At 43.9% G+C, this 27,940-nt stretch overlaps 1 protein-coding gene across 9 annotated transcripts in view; it reads right to left on the bottom strand.

Annotated features, from left to right (window-relative positions):
• KCTD15 (potassium channel tetramerization domain containing 15) overlaps positions 1 to 12,185 on the bottom strand; it is a 70,080-nt gene extending 57,895 nt beyond the window's left edge. The window contains exons 1-2 of one of the 9 annotated variants that reach the window (XM_087971798.1): positions 11,809 to 12,185; positions 6,227 to 6,405 (exon numbers count right to left, since the gene is read on the bottom strand). In XM_087971798.1, coding sequence (XP_087827924.1) covers positions 6,227 to 6,390 — 164 coding nt within the window. In that variant the 5' untranslated portion in view covers positions 6,391 to 6,405; positions 11,809 to 12,185. Of the gene's footprint in view, positions 1 to 2,929; positions 3,271 to 6,226; positions 6,414 to 9,505; positions 9,967 to 10,900; positions 11,025 to 11,338; positions 11,539 to 11,808 lie in introns of those variants that run through there. The other 8 variants (XM_026680150.2, XM_026680151.2, XM_026680152.2 and 5 more) reach the window with 8 other exon arrangements.
• Positions 12,186 to 27,940: the final 15,755 nt, after the last annotated feature.

Here is a 27,940-nt window from a genome sequence, read left to right as displayed (position 1 = left end):
ACTCCAAGTGGGTTTTCATGTGTTTGGCACCGAGGAGAGACTTCAGCTTAGCCGCCCAACCATAAAGCCCAGATCAGTAGAGAGCTTCAATGATGGTTGTCCTTCTGGAACACTATTCCATCTTCACACAGTTATCTCTGAAGTTAAGTCTTGGTCGCCTCTCTTACTAAGGCCCTTTTCCAATTGCTCAGTTTGACCAGGTGACCAGCTCTTGGAACAGTCCTGGTTGTGTCAAATGTCTTCCGTTTGAGAATTATGGAGGCCACTGAGCTCTTAGGAACCTTCGGTGCAGCAGAGAATTTACTGTAGCCTTCCCCAGATCTGTGCCTTGCAATAATCCTGTCTCTGAGCTCTGTAGGCAGTTCCTTTGACTTCAGGGCTTTCCCTCTGCTCAGTATGCATTGTCAACTGTGACACCTTCTATAGAGAGGTGTCTGTCTTTCCAAATCATGTCCAATCAATTTACCACAGGTAGACTCTAATCAAGGCGTAGAAACATGTCAGCAACTATTAAGAGAAATAGGAGGCACTTGAACTAAATTTCACATATTGTTGCAAACAGTGGTAGGATTCAGCCAGTTTGCACCACTTTGGGAGAACCGGCTGTTAACTTTCTGAGCAGTTTGGTGAACTGGTTGTTGGAAGAAACCATTAGGGAGGAGAACCAGTTGTTAAATTATGTGAATCCCACCACTGGTTGCAAAGGATCTGAATACTTATGGCAATGTGATATTTCAGTTTTTTTTCTTTTTACTAAATTTACAGACATTTCTAAAATTATGCGTTCAATTTGTCATTATGGGATACTGAGTGTAGATTAATGGGAAAAAAATGAATTTCAACAACTGTAGAATCTGGCTACAACATAACAAAATTGACAAAAGTGGGGTGTATGAAGACTTTCTGAATGCATTCTGAATGATAGTGTACTTTCTTTGCATGGGCTTAAGTTCTTATGGCAAATTGTGGAATCTCCTTAAACAACTCTATGAACACCAAGGCTCCATGTTATATAGGTATCAAACACTTACATGGAGTAGATTGAGAAGGGAAGAAAAGTGACCCTGTTTTACAAAAGAGGTGGCCCTTTCAACATGGGAGTCAGTACCACCCACAAGAGTGGAGAAATGGTTTCTTTGTTAGGTTATAGTTTGGCCTAAAACTATGTGGACTCTATGAAGACCTAGAAGACAGCTGCAATAATTTCTGCATCTCCTGCTCAATATAATTATTATGTGCACAAATGTATTTATCTGATACACAGTAAATGTCCACCCAAGGATCATGATATAATAAAACAACTGTTTCCATGTTGAAAAGAACAGAATCATGAATGTGAAGTCCAAAGGAGACTTTTCTGAACCAATATTTCTTTCAAAAATGTAGCATCAACCATGGAATAGAAATACCGTTTCTCCAACAATACGGCCTCCCCCAATAGGAAGTCCCAGCATGTTTTATAGGCATGAAATGAAATTAAGCCCCTCCCCCCAAATTAAGGCCTATATTAAAACATGCAAAATGGGGGGAATGGTGGGGGGGCTTGCCGTTAGGAAGTACTTTTGTTGCACACCCGGATATGGTGCTGCCTGCGTTGACCCCGATATGAAGTGCCCCACCAATGCCGAGGTCAACATCCAAGCCATCGCTGCCCGCCCGCCCGAAGATGCAAGGGGGGGGGGAATTAAGTCACCCCCGAAAAGACGGCCTAGCCATTTTTTCGGGGCTCAAAAAAAAAAAAGGACCCGGCCTTATTATATGAGAAACACGGTACCTAACAATTACAAGTGTTAGAATTTTTTAAAAAGAATGCTTAAAATAAATTAAGAGAGAAAGCTTGCCCACTGAGATGACAGGTTGTCAACAAGGAGTCCACACAATTGGCGATGAAGGAACCTTATGTTGGCTGTGAAGCTTCTGCTCTTTGGTGAAAGGATTCCCAGAGGATTCCCTCTTCTGCCTTCCATTTTACAAGACAAAAATCAGATGAGATGCTTAGAACACCCTATTTCCTACCCTCTTCCAGGGAAGTCTGGAATTCCTCTGAAATCTATAGATGCTACAGGCAAAAAAGGGTGGATATTTTAGTGTACGGACTCAGTTCCTGTTGTTTCTTTGAGCTGTGTGGCATCCCAAAAAGTCATCTCTAACCATCTGCAGTGTCCACGTTCTATGGCGGCTTCAGAGAATCCCCAAACTGAGTAAGAGAACTCTCCAGGCAGATTATTAATATTAATTTTATTTATTTATATAACTTTATTTGCCGCCTATTTCGTCATGGGGCTACTCTAGGCGGCTTACAATAATAAAAAGAAAAGTAGTGTAATCAGAAATAAAATAATAGAACCACAAAAGGGCAAAGAAAAAGAACACACAGAGACTAATCAGTAGGACCAAAAAGATGGACAGGTGGAGAGCAGAGTGTTGGAGGAAGGGGGAGTCTGCTGTCAATCTAGCAGCCACCTCCAGCATGGCCCCCAGGCCAACTTTAGGTTCTTGGGGAAGGATCTTGCCTTAGCAGAAGTGTCCAACCTTGGCTACTTTAAGACTTGTGGACTTCAACTCCCAGAATTCCTCAGCCAGCTTTGCTGGCTGAGGAACTCTGGGAGTTGAAGTCCACAAGTCTTAAAGTTGCCAAGGTTGGACACCCCTGCCTTAAAGGATAAGATGGTTCAAAATCCATATCCCATAGCCAGGCCTGAATCCTGACTGAAAGGGGTCCAGGAAATCTGTTTCATCCAGGTTCCCTACAGCTGCCAAGCAACCACCTCTTCCACCACCTTCCTCAAAAAAGGAAGATGGGATGAAAGTTGTCCAGGCAGTGGGGTCAAGTGATGTTTTTTTTTAAGGAGGGGAAAACCAGGGGTCTTTAAAAGGCCCTGGGAATGTCCCCTCACCTACTGAGGAATTTATCACTGCATGAACCTACCTGGCAGTCACTGCCTTGGAGGCTTTCATCAGCCAGGAATGACAGGTGACAGCACAGAGGACACTGTCTACTTTCCTAGGTCCAACTGGGGCAAACGTGTTTCCAAATTGCTGGGCAAGTTGTCTTCCTAGGCATCTCATAAGGACTAGCACCATGCAAAATTGTAACTGAGAGTAAATTCCGAGTGATTGTATCCAACTGGTGTTCAACAAATTCTTCTGCACAGCCCCTGAAGATGATTGTCCGAATTCCCCTAGGGTAGGAGGGATTGGGTGAGCCAGAACAAGGCTGGTGGGTTAGGGTTAGGCTGATGGGTGACACTGCCCTGATGAACTTGCAGCCTGAAATTAAGCATGTAGAGGATGTGAAAGGGAGGCAGGGTCCAAGAAAGGGAACCCCTGAGTTTCACTTCTTTGCGGTTTTTAATAAAATCTACTTGCTCTGATTTCTTGGAGATAAATATGACCCACACGTTTGTTAAGTCAACTGGTATTAATGGTGTATAGTAATCCCATTAATTTGATGTGTAAATAAATCTTTCTAAGATCAGCAGGATTCTGGCAGCTTGTTGTTTTTTTTTAATCTCAGAGCCCAGAGCAGCTGGAAATGTGCAAGTTTGAGATCAAGAGGGAAACAGCACCAGAGTTCTAGAGTTTACTTCCCTTGAGAGCTTTCCTTAGGCCCCAGTCCCACCTAAGTCCAAATAATGTTAAGGGTCTGGGATTCCCCCAACTTCTGCCTTCCACATTCACTGGGGCTGCAAGTCAATCTTTGACCATATACAGGCTTGGCTTCTAAGAGCTGCAGTTCCAACGTACTGAGAGATTCTCCATATACACAGTTGTGGGATAAACACATGACTACCAATACGCTGCATGATTTTAAGTCAGCTCTTATTTCATTATATGGCTCATGTATTAGTTGGTTATTTAAGAGACACATTTAAGCAGCTTAAAAATATATTTCTGGGAATCCATTGGAAGATTGCAAAAAAAGTAATGTTAATATCAGTGATTTTTAATAATTGATAGGTATCTTTAACATTAATAACATCAAGCAATGTTTTCTTCCAATTATCATTACACCACATAAAACTGCATAAAATTATGCTGTCATCAAGAAGGTTAGCATTGCTTGCTTGCAAACATTATCCCACTCATATTGAATCACTACATTTATGGAATTTACACATAATTACAGCTCTTGGAACTCCAAAGTTAAAAGGCTAAATTATAGAGCAGATAAAAATCTCATCCTTAAATGCATAGAAAACAGAGCGGCTACATGGCCTTTTCCTTCACCAGAGGTACACTGAATTATCCCATTTGTATTACAACTTTATTTGGTCAAAGCACATACACAATTATTGTCAGGGGCTTAATTCAGGCCTTATCATTCTTCCGACCCATTGGAAGGGGTTGAACCCAAATTTCTAACGGCTTTATTCCAAACAGCCCCGTGTGTCTTAATATAGTATTAAAAAAAGAAACAGGAGTGTGATTTTCATAACAACACATCCCCTTTAATAAAATGTATACATTTTAAGCGGTTGCCAGATTCCTTCTGACTTTTCTTTTTACCCAATGGGCTTGTCTCTTCTACAATGTCTTAGAGAGTAAGAGAGAGGGGAAGATCGATCAAAGCTGAAAAGCTACACGGAGCCTGGGCTCTCTCCTCTTTATAAACAATTATGGGTCGATATGGGCTCAGGAAGAATTGAAACCCTGAGGTTTTTCTAGGGAAGGTCTTTTTAATGATGAGCTAATGACCAAGCAAGTAATATGTCCACGATCTGAAAGACCAGTGGATCAATGTGCCATGTTTTTCTGAGTAGTCAGGTCCTTTCTTTAGTCTAGCAAGGCAACTGGCACATATAACTGACCCTAAATTCCGAAGAGTGCTCACCTGAACTAGCCTCAATGTCTCTTCCCTAAGGTAGTTCTTGAAGGCGGATACAAAATCCAACTCCTGACACTGCCAAGAGCCAAGACGATGCCTTGCGAAGAAGTCCCTATTTCTCTCTCTCTAAAGAATGCATTCTTGATGCTTCGTGTCTTTGTTCTCACACAAGCAACCTAGGAAGAACTCTTAAACAATCTTCTCTTTTGGGGACTTTTAAAATAAGTAAGCTCTAAAGCAGGGCTGTCCAACCTTGGCCCCTTGAAGCCTGGCGGACTTCAACTCCCAGAATTCCCCAGCCAGCAAAGCTGGCTGGGGAATTCTGGGAGTTGAAGTCCGCCAGGCTTCAAGGGGCCAAGGTTGGACAGCCCTGCTCTAAAGCTTGGCTCCATAGGGCAGACATTCTTCCTGAAATGAGCACTCAATAGATTTCCCAAACTTCGTGCCCTCCACATTCACTAGGGCTGCAATCCAATCTTCTGGTCCCAAAGTACTGAGAGATTCCCCAGCAGAGGCAACCTGGAGTGCATGGGAATCCTCACTTCTATTGATGTTAACTTATTCTGAACTCCTAGAGATTATACCTATTCCAACTAGACGGCAATGGTGTTGGGGAGATCCTTAAAATGGCACCCAACCTTCTCCCAAGAAGACCATCTTCCAATGGAATTCAATACTGAAACAGCAGAGAAAGCCCCAAGGCATCCCCTCTTGATGAAATGGATGTGGCTTTAATTTCTACCAGTTACAATGCTATAAAAGTCACTCTAGGCAGCAGCAAATTGCGGCTCAACATTTAGAAAGTATTGCTCAACTTAAGCCTTTGACTCTACCTCTGGAAATGCTTTCAACTGAAAACGACATGTGTTTGCAAGGTGATTGAAACTGGAATTTACTTCCAAATCATTCAGAAGAGGCAAGGGTGTGCAACACCAGCAAATTCATGGCTTTTGTCATTCCTGTATATTAATTAATATCACACACACACAAACACATACACATACATGCACCGAGAGAATGTTTGTTATAGGAGGACTCACAATTTTTACCATTCTCTGAAAGGCTACTGCAGATTAAAGCAACCTTCCTTTGGCAGAACATCCCACTGACATAACAAGACCTTTAAAAAAATTATTGAAAGGAAGAACAGCAGGACTTTTGATTAAAAAGAAAAAAAAAGACAAATCGTTGGATAGTTGGCTGACAAAAAAACCATATACCCCCCTGAATTAAAATTACCTTTTTAAATAGCACATTTCCTTCCCCTGAACCAAGAGCATCACCCTCCAAAATCACAACTGTCTGGAAATAACACAGTTACTTCGAATTCTGTTATGCAACAGTAATAACCACCACACAAAAAAAAATGCATTGGCCCTTCAGCAAGGGTGACCTTACCTGGAATCTGGGTATTTGGTCAAAGTTGCTAGGCTGCTGGTATACATGTGACCTCCTACATCAATATGCACCGGGGCGTTAGATTTGGTGAGCTGGGCAGGGAGAGGAATTCCTTGAGCGGCAATGGGAGAAACTGGGGACCGGGTCAGAGACAGCCGGGACATCGCTCTGCCTTCCTCCTAGAAACCTCAGACAGAAAAGAACAATTTCCTCTTAAATGCGGTTGTGCGCTACCTTGATTCCAGTGTGATCACAGATCTAATAAGATCTCTTTTGCATCTGCCTGATCACATATTCAGCTAACAAATTATTGCCACCTCTATAATTAAGTGTATTTGCATCATAGTCTTCGAAGGACCAGCGGCAAAGAAAAAGATGCTTATTAGCAATAAGAAATCAAGGGGAAAAAAATCTTTTTCAAGGTGTCAGCCTCAAGGGGCATAAAACAAACTGCAAAATTCTAATTAAAGGTCGCAGGCTTATGTGTTAGATGTGAAATATCCCCTGACAAACGAATAACCAATTTGTGAATTGGGATTCAGGGGTTTTTGCAAGTTTGTCTCAGTAACAAGACACCTCTAAATTAGTGACTTCCTCAGTACCTAAGGCGTTTCATTTAGACATGTAGCAAAAGTCACATCAAACTTGAAACTATTTTTGTTGCTTTTTAAATAACTAACCACACAAGAAAACAGATAGCTATTTGTTATCTTCAGGACAATGTACCCAGAAGAGAGAATGGAAGGACAGGCAAAACTAAAGGTTTAATCAATTATCATTGCCCTACAATGTCTTTTCTGTATATAATTTCCAATTATCCAGTGGCCTCACTTTGAAACACACACGTACACCAACCCTCTTATATTTAATGCTGTCGTTTCCACACATCTCCATTTGAAACTTATAGATGCAGTACATCTTTAAATGAAATACATGTAATTACCATTTTACTCAAATGCTATAGAATTCTGATCTATGCAGAAATATAAGGACTTTGTCAACGTTCACTTTTTAATATTTGACATAGGGAAGTCTACCTGTTATTTTCATTGGCATCAATGTACAGGAAGCCAGCAGAAAATCTTGCAAAAAAAAAACAGGAGACCCAGCACTTCTAACCTCTCCTTCATGTGTTAAAGCAAAATATGCCAAAGATTAAACAATTATGAGATGCTTAATTATATGAAATGTTTTGAGTATAATTTAATGTTGTCATATTGCAGGAGTCTATTAAGCCAAGAGTTGGCAAGTATTTCCTCTGTGGTATTTCACAGAACGTTTTGGGTTTTTTTAGAGATTAAACTGATCTCTTTTCTCAGAATCTTCATATTTTCTTCAAAATAGCACTCCAGGGGCTGGGCAAGACCATTCCCACCATACAACAGGCAACAACTGGAAGCGCTTTCCCTAAGATGGAAAATACCATTTTTTTTACTTTGGGGACAAATGTATTAGCAACATGGCGGGCAAAGAGTCCTTTCTGTGGAGTCCGTCTTTGCCATCACCTCAGGCCTGCTCAAGATCTCCATCATTTGCTCTCTCTCTCAACCTGTGCAGAACCCAAACTGGTCAAAAGCCTCCTCTAGTTGACAGGAAACTCTTGATAACACAGTACTGTTCTCAACCAAAGTACTGACTTCCAGAAGGACTGAGATTTCTAAGGGAGTGGATATTCTTTTTCTTCATGGAATATTTCATGTGGCAACTCAAATCACTTGGTTGTTTTTTTTTTAATAAATGCATGCGCTGTATCGGTTACACCTACCCAAATCTCACTGTCTGCTGGCATTGTATTCTATTTGCAAATGTACCACCTCTCAAGGACTGACACCTTGTCTTTTCCTAACAGTCACATCCTTGTGTTCATGCTCTTTTGTGAGGGTTAAGTCCAAAACTCCACAGACCCAACCTCATTTCCTCAAGTCCAAAGCTCAGAGAAAGATATTTCTTGCTGAAGAAGTCCAGTCAGTTGAAACTCAGCATTTCTTTAATGAAACCTTTCCCTTTCCTTCAGGCTTGTGTCTTCGGCTTTGTGCTTCTCGGAGTAATGTGAGCTTGCATTATATTATATATGGTATTCAGCTTTGTTCGGGTATTTTCCCATGTCATTATAGTTGTGCTTTTAAAGTTGTAGCAACGTTTCGGCAGAATCTCATCTGCCATCATCAGGCTTCTGTATACAAAGCTGAATACCATACATATAAATACCCGCGAAAACTTAAGAAAACATATGTATGTATGTATATACACACACACACACACACACACACTTGCCCAGCTCAACAACAAGTGTTCAACTTGCTGCGATAATTCTCTTTGATGTTAACAGTGCAGGAGAACCCTATCTAACATCTATATGGAAGACAGATCTTAGTTATGCCAAAGAGGCTTCCTTGGAAACAAATTCTCAGATTATCACATTTGTTATATGCTAAATAGCATTAGGTTCAGGAACCTTACAGAAGGTTTACTTTACTGTCCAGCATGGCTTACTTTGGAGCAATTTTGCACTCTTTCAATAAATAGCCAGAAAAATATATTATTCCCCAGTATGATTTCCTGAAATCCATCTTTCTGTCTCTCACAGCAGGAGCAAAGAAAAGGCAAGAAAAGGGAGTCTATAAGACTTAGCAAATGAGATTCTAAAACTAAAACCCAAATTTTGATCCTGCAAAAATACTCATCATTGTTGCCACAGAAGATGGACATTATGCTTTGAATTATAGACATGCAATTCCTTATATCATGTCCTTAAATGGCACATTACTCAAGCATTACCTATTACTACGCATTCAAATAATTCTTAAAGTAACAATTCAAGAAATCCAGTTGGAAAAACAGTAAGAATTGTGATGGGTACACACACTAAGTTTCAAAATCTGTGTGGACAATCTGCCCCTAGAGAACAAATTGTGTCAACCTGCTGAAGGCAGAGTATATTGCTTCTCCCCAGAACAACCAGGCCAAAAATAATACGCAACTCTGGATGGCACCTTTCCATGAAGGTGGGACGATTCCCAAGCGGCTTGTGCCCCAAACCAGTGGAGCTGATGTGCGCATCTGGCATGGCTCACTGGGAACTTTCACTCCCTCCCTGCTTTCCTATGCTAACTGCCAAAGCGCTGCTTCTAAAATCTATTTGCCCATGAAAAGTGAAATAAGCGCCATCCCATGCTCATTTACACACAAAATGATTTTGTGTCCCATTGAGCTCACAGTTGTTCAGCTCTCTAGGGGTGATTATACTAGCTAGGCTGCTACAGCTTGAGATGAGTTTACCAGAATTGTTTCTCCACATAGCTGCTTCTCTGGGACACTTTCATTTTTATCCATAAAAGGTAACAGAAGGCAGTTGTGCAAGCTCCATTCTCCTCTGTGCCCATGGCAATCACCCTGGGGGGAAAAAGTGGGGAGGAAAGGCTGCAGAAATTTCCAGGGTATTGTCTGCCTGACTCTCTCTGCCTGCTTCCCCCCTTCACCTCCCTTCAAGCCCACTATTCTTCAACAGATATAAAAAATTCAGACCCAATTCCCACTTTTAGAAAAAGGCTTCAAAAGTGCAAAAAAAAGGACGTTGGGTTCTATGAATTTTTCTCCCATCTGCTCACAGCTGTGGGGGGGGGGGTTGCAAACAGGAGCCATTGGAAGGTGGGTGGGAGCTGGTGGAAGGCAAAAGTGAACCCCCAACCCCATTCAGAGGGAAAAGCAAGCCAGAGAAAGAGCCGCCAAGGGGGCAGGGGACCAAACAACTGCGGCTTGCAACACAAAAACCGCGCCACAGGAAGGACGAAGTTTGCACCGAGGCGTCCCAGTCTTGCAGGCTAATTAAGGAGATAGAAACGCTTCTGCTTCCTCCCAAGTTCATCACTGTTATTGCCTGGATTAAGGACAACCATTGAAACCGGCGCTCCGATCCACTGATTCCTCCGTGCTCGTCGAAGGCGCGAAATGAAATCTGCGCCAAGACCCGCGTTTCCAGCCACCCTGCAGCGCAGCGCGCCCGCCCCTCACGCCCCCCAACCGGGCCCGGGGGCCGCTCCTTCTCCCGGTCCTCCTCCGGCCTAGCCCGGCGCTCCGCGGCGGCCGGGATCTCCTCCATCTCTCGCCGCCGAGAGATGCCTCTCCCATGGCCCGCGGGGGGAGACCCCGGGCAGCGTCAGAGGGCCGAGAAGGAGTCCCGGGCGGCGGCCCCCCCTGCCCGGTGGGTTTTTGTCCTGGGCCGGCGCGGCTCCCTCCACGGAGCTCTTCCCCCTCCTCAGAAAAACTTTCTCGGCGCGCCGAACTTCCCGCCATCCTTCCCGGCTCGGCCCCGTCAGGACTGCAACCGAGCGCCGGCCAGCGCGGCCAATCCCGCCGCGGCTCGTCCGGCCCGGACACCGCTCGGCGCCCCGAAGTTCGCGCCGGGCTCCCGAGAAGCGCCGAGCGGCCAGGCCGGGCGACCCGCCTCCCCCCGCCACCCCGGAGGAAAAACCCAACATGGCGCTCGACGAGCTGCCGGCACAGACGGAGAGGGAAGGCAGAGCAGCCGCCCGATGGCCCGCCGAGCAGCCCCGCAGACCCCGCTCGGCGCCAGGCTCCTGCCCGGCGGCTCGCGGCCTCTCGCTCCCATTGTCATCCCTCCCGGCCCTGCGCAGGCCTCGCCAGCCTTCCGCCCGGCCCGCCCCCAGCCCGTACCATGCAAGGCGGCAGAGCCGGGCGCCGCTGACCGGGGGCTAGGGGGCCGGCGTGAGCCACGTCCCCCGGGCGGCGGCGGCGGCGGAGCGGAGGCCGAGCCGGGCATCGTGCTCTTCACGCGGCGGCGGCGGCGGCTTTTGCCCTTCCGAGAAACCGGCTCCGGGAGCAGCGGCGGCGCGCGCGCGCCTCCCAAGCGGAGCCGTGGCGCGGCCGAGGCGAGAGGCGGAGGTGCCGCACCTGGAGCCCCCGGGGGAGCGGCGCTGGCGCCCCCGTCCGTTCGGCCTCTCACCCACCCCGGCAGGCCGGGAAGCGGGGCTTCCCCGGGGCCCCGATCCCGCCGGGCGCGCAAGGCTCACGTCCCCCCGTGGCGCCGGCCAGGATCGGCGCGCGCGCAGACCGGCAGGAAGAGCCTCGGCCGGCTGGGCTGGCTCGCCTTACCTTACGCGCCGCAGAACGGGCGAGAGCCGGCGATGCGCGCCCCGCCTCCCCGCCCTGGCTGCGGGCTGTCCGCGGCGGCGCTGCTCCGCTCGGTCGGCGGCTCGGAGAGGCAGGAGCCGGGCGCTGGCCTGCCTTTTGTCCCCCGCCGCCGCCCGCTGGCTGCGAGCGCTCTGCCAGGCGGCTCCCCGCTCCGCGCCTCCTTTCTGTTTGTTTTGTCTCTGGGTCTGCGGAGGGAGGGGGAGCGGAGCGGAGCGGCAGGCGAGGCGGCCGCCTCTCCGCTCGCCAAGCGCCGCGGGGAGGGAGAGCGCCAGGCGGGCGGGCGGGCAGCGGCAGCGGAGGCCGAGTCTCGCTCCGGGCTGTGCCCCCTGCGAGCGCTGCCCCCGCCGCCCGCCCGGGAAACCGCAGCATCCCCTCCGGCTATTCGGGGCGGCCCCTGGAGGAGCATCGCGCTCCCTTCCCGCGGCACTTACTTTCCGTGCCCGCTAACGGTCCGAGCGTTCCCGCTGCTCGACGGCGTCAGGCCACGGCGGCCACGTCCCTCCGGCGACGGGCGGGCGGGAAAGCGGCCGGGCTGATTCGAGCCATCGCCGCGCCGCCGGGTCGTCGCGCAGCTGCAGCCGGCATCGGCGTCCGGCTCCCGGGCAAAGAAGGAAAAGGAAGGCGGGCGGGCGGGCAGACGGACGGGCACGGCCGACTCTTCTCTGCCGGCGACGGGCGGAGGGCGGCGCGCGAGGGGCACTTGTTGATAAAAGGCGGATCAAGTTTGGCGCTTCCACGCGCGCCTCGCCTGCCTCTCCTCCCGCCCCCGACCGGCGCGAGAAACGGCGAGGCCGCCGCGGGCCCTGGTGAGGCTCCGCTGACGTGCGCGCCTGGGCCCCGGCGATTGGAGGGAAGCGCCGGCCGCCGCGGGCCAGAGGCGCCGTTTCCAAGGCAGGCTCGGCGAAGGCAGCTGCCGGGGGCCCGGCCCGCCTCGGCTTGCCCGGCCTCTCCCCGAGCCCCCGGCTCTGCCGCGGCCTGGCTGGCGAGCGCCGCCTCGGGGGGTCTTCCAGCCGGCTCTCCCAGGCTGGGGCGCCAGCTTGTGAAGTCCCTGGGGCCGTCGGGCCTGCCTCGCCCCGAGCGACGGCTGAGGCGCCCTGTCGGGCCGTATCTCCCTCCCGTCTGCTGCCCTGCCAGCTGCTGCTCCTTCTCCGTGCCAGGCGGCCTGCCTGAGGAGGCCCCGTTGCTGGCCTTCCTTCTCCCGGCCCCGAGCGGGACAGAAGGAGGCCGCCTTTTGCCACCTGAAACTCTGAATCGCGCGGGGTGGGGTGGGAGGGTCATGTTAGGCCCACACCGGGTTTCCCCTTGCAGGTGGTATCCTAAACCTGGTTTAGGTCATATCCTAAACTACTTTAGGATAGTTGTATCCTAACTCTCCCCTTCAGCATGTTAAGATGCGCCCTGAAAATAAACATTGCACCATAATGAAGGCTGTATTGCCACTGTGTCTGGAGATTCTCAGTCCTCCAGGTCGTCCCAAAAGGTGCTTTTTCAAGAGGCAACTGGACTTTCTGGGTTGGTGGTTTTTTTTTGAAGACGTTTTGCTTCTCATCCAAGAAGCTTCTTCAGCTTTGAAGAAGCTTCCTGGATGAGAAGCGAAAGGTCTTCAAAGGAAAAGCCAGAAAGTCCAGTTGCCTCTTGAAAAATTACCTTTATTGCCACTATTGTAATGTGCCTTGGTTAGGGAATTGAGGAGGATGAAACACATTGCTCCTGGTTCTTGTAGTTAGGATATAGTTTTTCCTGGTTCTTGTAGTTAGGATGTAGTTTCTCCTGGTTCTTGTAGTTAGGATGTGGTGGGAGAAGTATGAAACATGCTTAGCTGAGCAGAACTTTCTTCTGTCACTTCAATAACTGGCCTGGTATCCTTATGGGTTATTGCTAGTTATATATCTGATCCATACATTCTTGTTTTTAACGTAGGTACTTTAAATCAATCAGAATAGAGCTGGAAGGGACCTTGGAGGTCTTCTAGTCCAACTCCTGCTGAAGCAGGAAAGCCTATACAATTTGAAACAAGTGGCTGTCCAGTCTCCTCTTAAAAACCTCCAGTGATGGAGCACCCACCACTTCTGAAGGGTTATCTGCATATCCTTGGCTTAAAATAAAGTCCTGATAAAGAAGTTTGTTCTCAAAGGAACACAAGCATTATTAAATTGCACCTTACAATCCTTTTAAACCACAGAATTTGGCCACACATTTGGGGCAGCTTGAAGGTACGTTTGCAGATGTGCCTACTATGGACAGAGAGGAGAAACAGCAGAAAAGTTATGTAATTCTTTGATCGCCATTGATGCAAAAGGTCGATTCACCCACAGGGTTAAGAAAAACTGAAGGGCCTCTAACATTCACTACAAAAAAAGAAAGACCTTTACAGTTGGACTCCCTTATGCTTTTCTTACAGTTGTTCGAACCTTGGAATGCCCCAGAAACAGACAAAGCCTGGAACCACTTTCTTAAGAAGTAAAGCAGAAACTTTTTTCCCCCCAAGGGGAGTTTATTTATTTATTTCCCAAACAGAAGCTGCAGGAGAAGAGGGAAATTTTCTCATTAAAGTTACATCCCTGCAGTTAGTTCAATTACTTGATATATGCAGAAGATGTTGTAAATTTAAAGATTTAAATAGCTTACAAAGATGCCAGAGGCTCCATCAGTTGATTTCCTTAATTTATGGAATTTTTTTTTTAGCTCAGCTTCTGAAGTGGGAGGGAAAAGAAGAAGAAGAAGAAGAGAAGACAAAGAGAAGTAGGTCATTGGATAGAGATCTATCCGGGTCAGGATTCCCTGCTTGTTTTTACTGCATCCATCAGAACAACTTGAGATTTGGGGGCATTCTTTGCCATTCCAGACTGCAAGCAAGGGGAGCTTCCGGATACAGTTCTGGGGAAGATCTGGATCTGCAGAGGATCCTGTTTGTAAACACCCATCTCTATGCCAGTGGGACAAAATTCCTTTAGTAGTGGGTAGTCAAGGAAATAAATCAATCAGAATAGAGCTGGAAGGGGCCTTTGAGGTCTTCTAGTCCAACCTATATCATTTGAGACAACTGATGTCCAGTCTCTCCTTAAAATATACTTCAGGGGGTAAGCTCTTCCACTGGTTAATTGTCCTCACGAAGAGGAAGTTCCTCTTTAATTCCTTGTTGCTTCTCTCCTTGATTAGTTTCCATTCATTGTTTCTTCTCTTGCCTTCTGGTGCTTTGGCCCCCTCTTCGTGGCAGCCCTTCAAATACTGGAATACTGCTACCATAAAGAGAGGTAGCAAGTAGCAATGAACTTTATTCAGTTTTAGAAGATCTGTCTGCTGTGGTACTTCCTGAAAGAATTGTCTGAAATTTGGGAGGATCTTGGTCACCTACCTGAACAATGTTGAGTAGGACAAGAGAAGAATCCAAGCCACTTTTGTGCATGAGGCCTGTGGCAGTTGAGTAGTGCAACCTGCAAAGCCTTCTCTTTAGTATGGACTTCTTGCTGTGTTTATATCTGTGGAAATAAGACCGTATCTAGAGTACTGCATCCAGTTTTGGTCACCGCACTATAAAAAAGATGCTGAGACTCCAGAAAGAGTGCAGAGAAGATTAACCCGGATGATTGGGGGACTGGAGGCTAAAACATGAACATTTATGGGACTTGGGTATGTCTAGTTTAATGAAAAGAAAGACCAGGGATGACATGTTGGCAGTGTTCCAATATTTGAGGGGCTGCCAGAAAGAAGGCCAGGCAAGGAATAATGGATGAAAACTGAGCAAGGAGAGATTCAACCTGGAAATAAGGAGGAATTTTCTCACAGTGAGAGCAATCAACCCATGGAACAGAAGTTGCCTTCAGAAGTTGTGGGAGCTTCATCAATGGAAGCTTTCAAGAAGAGACTGGACTGCCATCTCTCAGAAATGGTGTAGTAGGGTCTCCTGCTTGGGTGGGTGGGGGGTTGGACTAGATGACCTACAGTACAGGGTCCCTTCCAGTTCTGTTAATCAAGTAGAACTTAAGTCAATTGCCATAATGTTTCCTTATCATGAAGCAGCTGTTTGGTTTGTCCTCTTTTTTTCTTCTTAAAACCCTTTCTGAGGGGCAAGACTTGGATTGTCAACAATATTACTAGAAAGGGCATTGTTATGTTGGTGGCTCAACCACAGATCTTGGATGAAATCACAGTGAACAAGTTTGCTTGGGAATCTCGGGATACCCATTGGTTTGGCTCGCCCAAAAGTTTAAATCCATGCAGTCTGCTGTCCATACAAGACCCCCACCAACTCAGTTCCTATCACTGTTTAGATCAGGGGGTCCCCAAACTTGGAAACTTTAAGACTTGTAGACTTCAACTCCCAGAATTCTTCAGCTAGCATAGCTACAAGTCTTAACGCTGCCAAGTTTGGAGACTTCTGGTATAAGATGAAGTTCAGTGTATGTGTCTATGTGTGCTCACATATTGGACCCTACATTTTTCATTTACAATCTGTACGTTAGTCTCGGGGTCCCTGCCTAAATGACACTGACTGAGGAGGATGTCTATCTGTTTTCCTACGGATAGCAGAAACTAGAAACTAGATCTGTTCTGGGACACAGCATGAAATTCATTCATTTGGTGAATTGCAGGTTAATTGTGTGAAACAGTCCAGCTGAAAGATGGAGGGGTTGTGGAAAGATCAGTTCCCACCATTCCCAGGATGGTAAAGTGCATAAAATTACAATATAAACCATTGTAAAGTGTTGTCTTCCTAAAGCACATATGTGCTAGTTGTTCCTGGCTCTAGAGGGCAGTGCTCGTCTCTTTCCAAGCAGAGCCAGCGCTGTCCGAAGACGTCTACGTGGTCATATGGCCGGCATGACTAAATGCCTTTGAAGGCGCACGGAATGCTGTGACCTTCCCACCAAAGTGGTGCCTATTTTCCTACTTGCAATTTTTACATGCTTTCGAACTACTAGGTTGGCAGAAGCTGGGACAAGTAATAGGAGCTCACTCCGTTATGCAGCGCTAGGGATTCGAACCGCCAAACTGCTGACTTTTCTGATTAAAAAGCTCAGCCTCTTAGCCACTGAGCCACCATGTCACCTGTTGTCCTCCTACGTGAGCAAACAAAAGTAGCATTGCCTCTGCAATCATATCTTCCTGCCTTTAATAGGGCCAAGCCACCTGATTCCCTTCAGGAATTTAACACTAACAATATAACTCCATTAACTCAAGGCCAAATGGCAAGGTTTTGTGGGTGTTGTAGTCCAAATAATCTGGAAGACACAAACCTTTCAGTAATCCAATTTCTCATAAGATAGTAGGAATGAAACAAGCCTTCTGAACCTTCCGCCTAATTAGACTTTGAACCGAGTAGACTAAAATAGTGTTTTTTTTAAACCATAGCTCATTTTAAATGTTTACCACATAGAAAAGGTGTTATGTTCATCTGAATCAGCTGGATGCATATTGAAAGTAGCAAAAATGTTCAGGCATAATGCAGGCTTTCTGTTTTACAGACCTCTATTATGCTGTGATTCTTTCTTCTTTCTGTTGTTTTAGGATCCTGCATGTCAGTACGATGAATATATACATATGAATTAATACTTAAAAGGCACAATGCCAACTAAACAGTATCATGGAGAAGCGTTGCAGTATGATTAAGTATTGGTGTTTTCAGTCTAACATTTCTTTTCCCACTAGATGAAGTTTCTAAGATTTTCAAGGTACATGTCAAGGACAGGTTTATAAATGGATTTTTATTTATTCACAACTTGGAGACTAATTGCTTCTCTTTGCCTGAAGGCCACGAGATGGGTTTTAATATGACACTTCAAAAGTATTCATAAAGCCACTGAGATACTAAAGTGTCATTGTTTTAAGAAAGAAATCTCAGGATGGTACTTATGACCCTGAAAATAACATCTTTCACCACTACGATAGGATTTTTTCCTGAGTTTCAGTTAAAAGCTCAACTATTTAAAACCATACAAAGGAAACTACCACTCTATATTGTGTTGAAACCAAGAAGACAATATGTGTGTGTGTGTGTGTGTGTGTGTGTATGTATACATACTCAACTTCAAACTCAACTTCAGCATGCAACTCTTATGTCCTTAAAAACTTCATCCAGATTCATGATATAAAATTACTGTGGAAATAAAATATTACTGATGAGAATATTGGAGTGAAACAAAATGTATGCAAGAGGTCCATTATTTTTATTTGTATGCCTTATCAATATATTTAATTTTATTTAATTCATTATCTGAAATATTGAGTGTTTAAAGATATAAAACATATTAGTTTAGATTAGTTTGAAGACAACATTTTAGTTGCCAGTAGCATTTTTCTTGCAAACTTTGTTCTCTTGGTGCGGATAAATATTTCAATTAAGACAGAGTTTTAAAGAACAAGATGTTTTTATTCTATTCTTGTTAAGCTGAAATTCTACAAGTTGAGGACATTTTAGGGTTGCTCTTGGTGGCTGCACTCAAAAGGCCTGTGTATATAAATTTATTTATTTAGAAAATGTATATAGCCTGAAGACTCACAGCGACTCTAAGGCGGCTTACAAACAATATAAAAACAGTAAAAAGTATAAATCTTGAAAGTAGTCATTTATCATCTGATAATTTGGGAAATCAAAATAGGATAAGCTGGAAAAACATGCTGTGGCAAATCTGGGTAATTCTAGACTCTAAGCTTAATGGTCTTGTGAGCTTCATGTCTTTATATGATAGTCCTTTGGATTCAAAGAAGATATTTCAATTCAGACTAGAGCTGGAAGGGAACTTGGAGGTCATCTAATCGAGCTCCCTGCCCAAGCAAGGGACCCTATACCATTTCAGACAAATAACTGTCTAGAGAATCTTCAAAGCCTCCAGGGAAGAAGCGCCCACAACTTCTGAAGACAAACTGTCCCACTGGTCAATTGTCCTCACTGTTAGGAAGTTCCTCCTTAATTCCAAGTTGCTTCTCTCTTTGATTAGTTTCCATCCATGGTTTCTTGTCCTGCCCTCTGGGGCTTTGGAGAATACTTTGACCCCCTCTTCTTTGTGGCAGCCCCTCAAATACTGGAAGGCTGCTATCCTGTCCCCCCACTAGTTCCTCTTTTCTCTAGGCTAGCCATACCCAATCCCATTCTTCATATGTTTTAGTCTCTAGGTCCTTAATCATTTTAGTTGCTCTTATTTGCACTTTTTCCAAAGTGTCAACATATTTTTTGTAATGTGGTGACTAAAACTGGATGCCGTATTCCAGGTATGGTCTTACTAAAGTTTATAAAGCGATACTAATACTTTTCATTGTGGTTTTGATTCTATGATTAGACACACAAGGAATTTATCTCTGGTGCATAACCTCTCAGTGTCCATACAATAATAGTGATAGATCATAGTCATTATTAAAAATACATTCATTATAAAACATTAGACACAACACTTAATGATAATCATGGATACTAAATAAGCAATCAACATAAATCATACTAGGATACTAATTAAATTTAAATCGTAGGATGCAAGCAACAATGTTATATTCACAAGAAGATAAGGAGACAGGTAATAGGGAAGATGAGAATAATGATGGTAATGCTGTCTTTGAGAGTATTGTGGGAATTATTTGTTTAGCAGAGGGATGGCATGGGGGGAAACTGTCCTTGTGTCTAGTTGTTCTGGTGTGCAGTGCTCTATAGCATCGTTTTGAGGGAAGGAGTTGAAACAGTTTATGTCTGGGATGTGAGGGGTCTGTAGATATTTTCAGAGTCCTCTTTTTGACTCGTGCAGTACAACAGGTCCTCAATGGAAGGCAGGTTGGTAGCAATTGTTTTTTCTGCAGTCCTAATTGAAGTCTTTGTCTTGTTTGGTTGCAGAACCAAACCAGACAGTTATAGAGGTGCAGATGATAGACTCAATAATTCTTCTGTAGAACTGGATCAGCAGCTTCTTGGGCAGTTTGAGCTTTCTGAGTTGGCACAGAAAGAACATTCTTTGTTGTGCTTTTTTGATGATGTTTTTAATGTTAGGTGCCCATTTTAAGTCTTGATATATGATAGAACCTAGAAACTTGAAGGTCTCTACTGTTGATACTGTGTTGTCTAGTATTGTGAGTGGTAGTAGTGTAGGAGGGCTTCTCCTAAAACCTACTCAATCATATTGCATAAGAAGCATGGATTTAAAACTAAAATATTGAAGACAACGTAGCTGTGTCTGACTGGGAAAATTGAAGGAATGGCAAGTTTATATATAAATGGTGAAAAACTCAAGGAAGTAGATGAATTTGTGTACCTTGGTAGAGCATTTACTAAATATGGGAGAAATGGATGAAGAGAATAAAAGTATAAATGCTGGTAGAAAGGTAATGTGTAATATGTAGTGGTTGTGAAGAATGAGTATTTTTGCAATCGTGACAAATGAGTATTTGTTGAAATAAGCAAAATGGTTTGTCTGAGATTGCTTCCCCTTTATTATATGGAAATGAGGGTGGAACATAGTGGCAAAGGGACGATTAAGAAAGGAAGGTGGTAAATCAAGAAGATTGAAACAAACATGAATGGCTGATGAATGAATGTGGATGGAATACAGAAGTGAATGACCACCATTAAGAAAACAAAATACTGAGGCTGTTGATCCCATAATGAATAAAAAGTGGATTACCAACGTGTGGAAAAAGTAAAGGGAATTTTAGAAAGGGGAAGACCAAAAAAGAGTTGACTGAACGAATGAATGAGCTGGAAGGGATCTGGGAGGTCATTTGTTTGTTTGTTTGTTTGTTTGTTTGTTTGTTTGTTTATTTGGTTTGTCAATTGCTTACAAGATAATAGGTATAAGTAAAAACATAGTTATGAATACATGGATACATATAAGAAAAATAAAACAAAAGAAACAATAGGACAGGGACGGTAGGCACGTTGGTGCGCTTATGCACGCCCCCTACAGACCTCTTAGGAAAGGGGTGAGGTCAATAGTAGACAGTCTAAGGTTAAAGTTTTTGGGGTTTGGGGAAGAAACCACAGAGTCAGGTAGAGTATTCCAGATATTGACTACTCTGTTGCTGAAGTCGTATTTCCTGCAATCAAGTTTGGTGCGATTAACCTTGAGTTTGTATCGTTTGCTCTTGTATTGTGATGACTGAAGCTGAAGTATTCATTGACAGGTAGGACATTGCAATGTATGATTTTATATATTGTACTTAGATCGGACCGAAGGCGGCGTAGTTCTAGTTTTCTAGGTCTAGAATTTCAAGTCTGGTGGCATAAGGTATTCTGCAATGAGTAGAGGAGTGGAGAACTCTTCTTGTGAAATATTTCTGGACTTTCTCAACTGTGTTAATATCAGATACGTAATGTGGGTTCCAGACTGATGAGCTGTATTCGAGTATTGGTCTAGCAAATGTTTTGTATACTCTAGTTAGTAGTGTGATATTACCAGAGAAAAAGCTATGTAGGATTAGGTTAACAACTCTTAACGCCTTTTTGGCTATGTAGTTACAGTGGGCTCTAGCACTTAGATCATTAGAGATGAGTACTCCAAGGTCCTTGACAGAGTTTGGATCATCAACAAGGTCTTGACTATTCAGCCTGTATTTTATTTTTTGATTTTTTTTTTGCCAATATGTAAGACAGCATTTATTTGTTGAGATTTGCAGTTGCCATTTGTTTGACCATTCTGATACATAGTCAAGATCTTTTTGAAGGGTAGCAGTATTGTCTGTGGTGTTGAATAGCTTTACATCATCAGCGAAGAGAACACAGTTGCTGTTGATATGATCACAGAGGTCATTTATGTAGAGTATGAAAAGAGTTGGTCCTAGAACACTGCCTTGGGGGACACAACTGTTGAGAGGTACAGAATTTGATAGGACACTCCCAATTTTGACCATTTGTTGTCTGTTTGACAGGAATGCTTCTATCCAGTTATGCAGGTGTCCAGAGATACCATAAGATTTTAGTTTTAGGAGTAGTTTGTCGTGTACCACTGAATCAAAGGCTTTACAAAAGTCTATGTAGATTGCGTCTATTGCTTTGCCCTGATCGAGTTGTGTAGTCCATATGTTTTTGCAGTGTAAGAGTTGCAGATTGCAGGATAGTTTTTTTCTAAAACCAAATTGTTTATTAGAGAGTAGGTTGTTTGTTTCTAAGTGGAGGATGATGGATTGGTTAATAATTGATTCCATGACTTTACAGGTGACGCAGCATAAGGAGATTGGTTTGTAATTTTCAACTAGGCTGGGGTCTCCCTTTTTGAAGATGGGGATGAGCATGGCTTGTGACCATAGTCTTGGCAAGGAGCTGGTCTTGAAAGATTTTTCAAAGATTATGCTTAGTGGTTTGGCTATGGCAGTGGATAGCTTTTTTAAGAAGTAGGCACATATTCCGTCCAGTCCAATAGATAGAGATGGTTTTAGATTGCGTAGTGCTTTTTCATCATTGTCTTCTGTAAAATCGATATGTATTAGATCATTGTAGTTGTCTGTGGTTCGACTAGGAAATACTGGGCATGATCCATTGCTGTTTACAAATACTGAGCCAAAGAGTATGTTAAAGAGGTTGGCTTTAATGGTGTCATCATTGCAGTCTTTACCATTTGGTCCTTTCAGGGGTGGGATGGACCTTGAGTCTTTTAGTTTGTTGTTTACAAAATTGTAGAAAGCGCAGGTGGAATTGGTGCATAGAAGGTTTTCCTCTTGTTTAATGTGATAATTGGTGCATTCAGTCTTTATCTGGTGGCATAAAATTTTATTTATTTATTTATTTATAAATAAATTTATATTTATATCAATAAATATATTTATAAATATTTATTTAGTCTTCTAGTCCAGCCCCCTGCTAAGCAGGAGAATCTATACTATTTTAGATAAGTGACTGTCCAGTCTTTTCTTAAAAACCTCCAGTGATGGAGCGCCCATGATTTCCGAAGGCAACTTCTGTTCCACTGGTTAATTGTCCTCACGGTTAGGAAATTTCTCCTTAATTTCAGGTTGCTTCTCTCTTTGGTTAATTTCCTCCTTAAGTCTTTCTGTCTGTCTGACTTAAGAGGCATTTTCTATGCTCTGGATAAGATCACCAAGACCTTACAAGGCGAGGGCTGGGCAGCACAAGCAAATGACAGCAGATATTTAACATCCAGTACTGGGGGGTCCTTACTTAGTTTCTTCCTCTGACTGTTAAGCCACTGGGGGCTCCTACTCCTCTTATCTGATTGTTTCCTAGGTAGCATCTCTTCCCCTCTTTCCTCAAGGTCACCCATGCATTCCATTACAGGACATGAGCAAGGGAAGTCACTGGCTAAGCTACTGCCAATCTAGATGCCATGTAAGTCATTGCAACATTCTAAAAGTATATACACTATACTTTGGTGCAGAGAGGAATCAAGAAAGAAAGAAATACCATAGCAAAAGTGCATAATATGTATAAAATTATGCATAATGAAGAAATGAGAACTAGAAGTGTATCTTTTTATCTCCCTAGCAGACCCCAGTTTATCCACTACACTAATTAGACTTTATTTAGGAAACAGCCACATAGTTGGAATTTGATCGCCCAACAACATAAATGGATTTTCCATGTCCTTACTGTGACTAAAAAAACTTATATTGCAGAATTGGAAAGATATGGCTCCATTTATTCAATGGTTTGAAGATCCAATTGCACTTGCCACTTATGAGCAGGCTGCCTATAACAGGAACAGCCAAAATCTTCCTTTGCGGGAGCCGTACCCGTAAAAGCATTTGGAGCTTTCTGTTCTGAGCAGCCATCTTCCTCCACCAACTTCTCCTGGTCATTGGCAGTCCCTGTAGTGTCACCGGGACCAGAGATTTAGTCTTGTGAGCTTTTGGACTCATGCTGGATGATGGCAGAAACGTCTTTGTGTGAAGCTATTTGTGTGTGGCTCACAGAAGTATGGGATTGTGTGTTCAGAGGCCAGCAGTCATAGTTGAGCTTTTACACCGCTTATCTGCTGTTACGAGCCGTGGTGGTGGAGTGGTTAGAGCGCAGTACTGCAGGCTACTTCTGCTGACTGATGATTGCTAGCAGTTCAGCAGTTCAAATCTCACCAGGCTCAAGGTTGACTGAGCCTTCCATCCTTCTGAGGTGGGTAAAATGACCCAGATTATTGGGGGCAAGAGACTGACTCTGTTGTAAACCGCTTAGAGAGAGAGGGTGTAAAGCTCTGCTAAGTGATATATTATATATATATAAGTCTAAAGTGCTAAGTGCTTATCTGATTAACTTTGGAGATGGGTGAGATATCAAATTTAAGAATGAGGTTCTCAGAAGCTTTCATTCATTTTAGCTTTTCCAGCATTCCCAGCAATCTGCTGCTAGAATCCGAATTTTCAATTTGGTAATCTTGGGTGTGTGGAGCTGATGTTTTCCGGATAGGTGAGTCTGAAATCCTCCAAATTTACACACCTGGGGAGACCCAGGTTGAAAAGGGCTAGATTCCAATGGCCACTTGTGGCAGCAGCAGCTCCCCGCTTACTGCTCTGTAATCCACCGGCATTGCACTGAATGAGAAGTTTGCTTGAACACCGCTTTAATCAAATTAGAGCTGTGATAATTAAAATCATGTCTGTTTATATACAGAGATAGATATATAGATAAATACCGATACGCATTCAAAGACAAAAGACAGATATAGTTACAATCTAAAGAGCGGCAAATATGGAGGGTGTGATCCAGTCCTTTGTTTGCTAGAGACATGGAGGTTCTCAGGGGATTCTCACAAGCCACCAAGTTTTCTGGCAGAGCTAGCGCCTCCTTGGGATGCTGACACATGATGTGTGAAATCTTATACAGCCAGATGCTAGTTCCCAGTTGAAGGAGGTTGCATGTTGTGCTTCCTATTACAATAGTTTCGGAAGGATTTAAAAAAAACCATAACCAACATTTTAAAAAAGCAAAATCCTGTAAGTCTAATATTTTATATTTTCAGGTAGCTGGTTTTGACTAAAAAATATCATCTTTCAGATGTCATTGTAATGATTCAATTTGTCTGCAAGTTTATTACAAGCCAAAACCCGCCAAACCAATGCATATTGCAAGCATAATTACATAGAACACTATAACCATAAAACATTTAACAAAAACAAACCAGTAATGACATATCATAAAGATGTACGAACCTTCCAAATTAATCCATGTGTTCCATCTTTAGCATGTGAAAAATCAGGCATGGTGAAAATCACTGTGAAATTTCTATCAGACATCAACATTTTTGCATGTTCCAAATCAGATCTGCCTGGTTTCTTTGGTTTTTAATATAGTTCAGAGTGTAGTGATTCCTTTTTTTGTAACTTTCCTAATACTAAATTAAACAAATTACTTGAAGAAAACGTAAAAGATCTAGAAGCCACTCTAGCCACTCTGAGGCTCAACCTTCAACGAGCAACTCCAGTCAAAGGAAGAAGACTATCTAAACTGAACAAAATAAGGAACAAACAACTACCAGAAGAAATGAACCTGTATGTGAAGCTTTACAGACAGACTGATGGCAACACGTCACTCATAGAAAAGTATACTGTCAGGATACTGAATAGCTCCTGCTGCATATAAAGATAGAACTGTGGCCACAGAAACTTGAGATGGGTTCTGGTAAAAAAAAAAAAAGCAAGCAAGAATTCATTGAACTTTTTGAAGAATGGAACATGGCAGTTCCTCCTTTCCCAGTGTACAAAAAGAGGAGATCTGTGAGAAGCCCAATGTCTTCTGGCAGTGCCCACTGACTGCCAAGATACAGTATTTTCAGGCAGCCAAGCCAGTAGGGTCCCACAAGTGGAAGAATGCATGCTTTGTGCAGAGAGAGAAGCTGCAAACCACACAACAGAACAAGGAAGAGGCCAACCAGGGAAGACCGAAAGTCGCCAGCTGTCTCTGGACCCTTGCTGCATTGGCAGCAGCTCTTGAGTTCTTGCTTGTAGACATTTGATTGTAATTAAAGATGGTTTCTCCCAGATACCGAGAGCTTATGCACTGGAGACAAATTCCTTTTGTGTCCAATCACACTTGGCCTATAAAAGAATATTCATGTCAACCATCCTGTTTGGCACATTCCAACAAAAGAAACTCCCAGCTCTTTAGATTGATCAAGAAATATTGAGAAATAGCAATTGCATTTAGATTTATATACCACTTCATGGTGCTTTATAGCCCTCTCTAAGCAGTTTACAGTCAGCATCTTGCTCCCAGTAATCTGGGTCCTCATTTTACACACCTCAGAAGGATGGAAGGCTAAGTCAGCCTTGAGCCGGTCAGAACTGAACTGTTAAACTGCTGGCAGCTGGCAGTCAGCAGAAGTAGCCTGCAATACTGCAGTCTATCCACTGTGCCACAGGGCTCCATCTAGGCATGGCAGAAGCAAAGTCAGTTCTGGGATTTTCCCGCAAAAACCCACATAGGTAACTCCTCTTCTCTCCTCCAGGCCACCCATAGTTCATAGTTCACCAATTGAGTTCAGTTCATTTGCTTTGGGAAAAACTCTCTGCTCCGGTCAAACATTCTTCATAACTTGATCTTGATGGATAACATCTGTCGGCAACAGAAGGTTCTCTTGTGTTCCATAGCCTAACACTTAGGAATTCACCACCTTCCTCCCGTCACTGCTAGGCAAAGCTATGAGCGAAAGCAGGTGTGGGCAACTATGGAGTCAAGTCAGTTTTGATCCTATCCTATTCTGTTCTACTCTACTCTACTCTACTCTACTCTACTCTACTCTACTCTACTCTACTCATTCCTTACGCCTTACTCCTTATTTTATTCTACCCAGGCCCAGTGAAGATATTGTCAACTCTGCAAAGCATGCCTGTTTCCAAGTTGCCATAAACAGGAAGGGGTGGGGGGCGGAATCCAGAAGTACATTCCACACTTATCTTACAAAGATTGTAGTTAGGCTTTTGGATCTTCTGCCCATGAAAATCCTTCATTGGAGAGTGTGATTGATGACACCCAGCCTGTGAACGTGCTTCATTGGAGAATCTGATGTATGACACGGGGAAGGGGGGAAAACGGTCACAGGTGACTGTGAATTATGTGTGTCAGAGTTGGCTTCAACTGGGATAATACCAACATGTTGCTCCTAATAAATCTTTTGGATTCTTTTGAAGCTTGGCTCGAGGCTCATGATTTAATTAGGGCAATCCCTGGAACCCTGACAGATATCCATTATGGGGAAATCCAGGAATTTCCACTTTATGGGAAAGTTTATCTCAATTTGCAATGACATGGCAAGAGGGCTGTCAGCTCATGCAGAGGATTCACCAAAGGATTCTGTTACAAATCAGTAAACCTCAGTGTTCACATTAGGGAAACTTTTTCCTTGAAATCTGGAGTAGAAACATATCAGAGAAGAGAGTTGTGGAGCCATCTTTCCAAATGATGGCTGGGCATAAGCCCCAATAGCCAAAACCAGCTACAGAAGGCACTACACTACTTAAGAGGACACCTCATCTTTCAGAAGCAATTCAGAAACCTACTAAGACAATAGAAGACGTGGAGGCAGGACAAAAACAATGCTTAAAAATTAGTTAATATAATTACTCCTCATTTCTCCCATCTGTCATTTAAAATTACAGCTTGGTGGCATCTTCTGAACAGCTCTGATAGCTTTGCTCAGGGCATCAGATGTAGTTCTGAAGCCTCAGACCATACGCCCCAGGGTACATTAATGACAAAAGCCTGAAATTACATGTCTTTCATCGATACAAGATCAGGCTTAATGCTTCTCTGAAAAATGCTGTGGTGGTAGCCAAAGATCATATGGGTTGCGTTGGAGAAGAACATCATGGGAGGAGGGAGGCCAGACTTCCCTTCTGACAGGAACAGCTCTCCAATACATTACAAAGCTCTCCAATACATTAACTGGAGGTAGCTAGAATTTGGAAAGCTCCCTCTTAAGAAAACGAAGTAAAGATTAGACTAGAGGAGGGATCCCCAAACTTGGCAATTTTAAGACTTGTGGACTTCAATTCTCAGAATTCCTCAGCCAGCTATGCTATGCTGGCTGAGGAATTCTGGGAATTGAAGTCCACAAGTTGCCAAGTTTGGAGTTTGAAGTCCATTGAAGTTGCCAAGTTTGGAGACCTCTGGACTAGAGACAGAATGGAAGGGACATTGTAATATGTTCAGCTTCTTCAGCGGGAAGAGGATTCTTCTGAAGGATGGAGATTAGATTACTCCATAATTAAAAATTTAGGGAGTTATCCAGTGATGGGATTCAATTTTTCTTTACAACCGGTTCTGTGGGCGTGGCTTGATGGGTGTGGCAGGGGAAGTATACTGTAAAATCTCCAGTCAGAGGTGGTATTTGCTGGTTTTCTGAACTACTCAAAATTACCCTGCAAGGCCTCCTGCTCCAAGAGGCTGCGCCAGCGCAACAAGTCTCACAAAGACTCATTTCTGGTGGAGTTTGGGGGAGAAAAAGAAAGACTTCTGCTGCTTTCCTTGCCTGAAGCCAAAAGTCTCTCTCTTTCTCTCTCCCTCTGATAACGGAGCTGGAGATGATCCCAAATAAAGAATGATCGATTGGTAGGAAAATGGGGTGGGGAATTTTTTTGCAGACTCTTTTTGGGATTTTCCCAGGGTCTCCAGTCCGTGGGATTTAAAATTGTGAGTTTGAT

Source organism: Notechis scutatus, chromosome 9 (assembly GCF_049901735.1).
Source record: "Notechis scutatus isolate UNSWTSFEM ecotype Mainland chromosome 9, rNotScu1.2, whole genome shotgun sequence".
NCBI classification, from domain to species: Eukaryota; Metazoa; Chordata; class Lepidosauria; order Squamata; family Elapidae; genus Notechis; species Notechis scutatus.
This window is presented reverse-complemented; position numbering and strand designations above follow the sequence as displayed.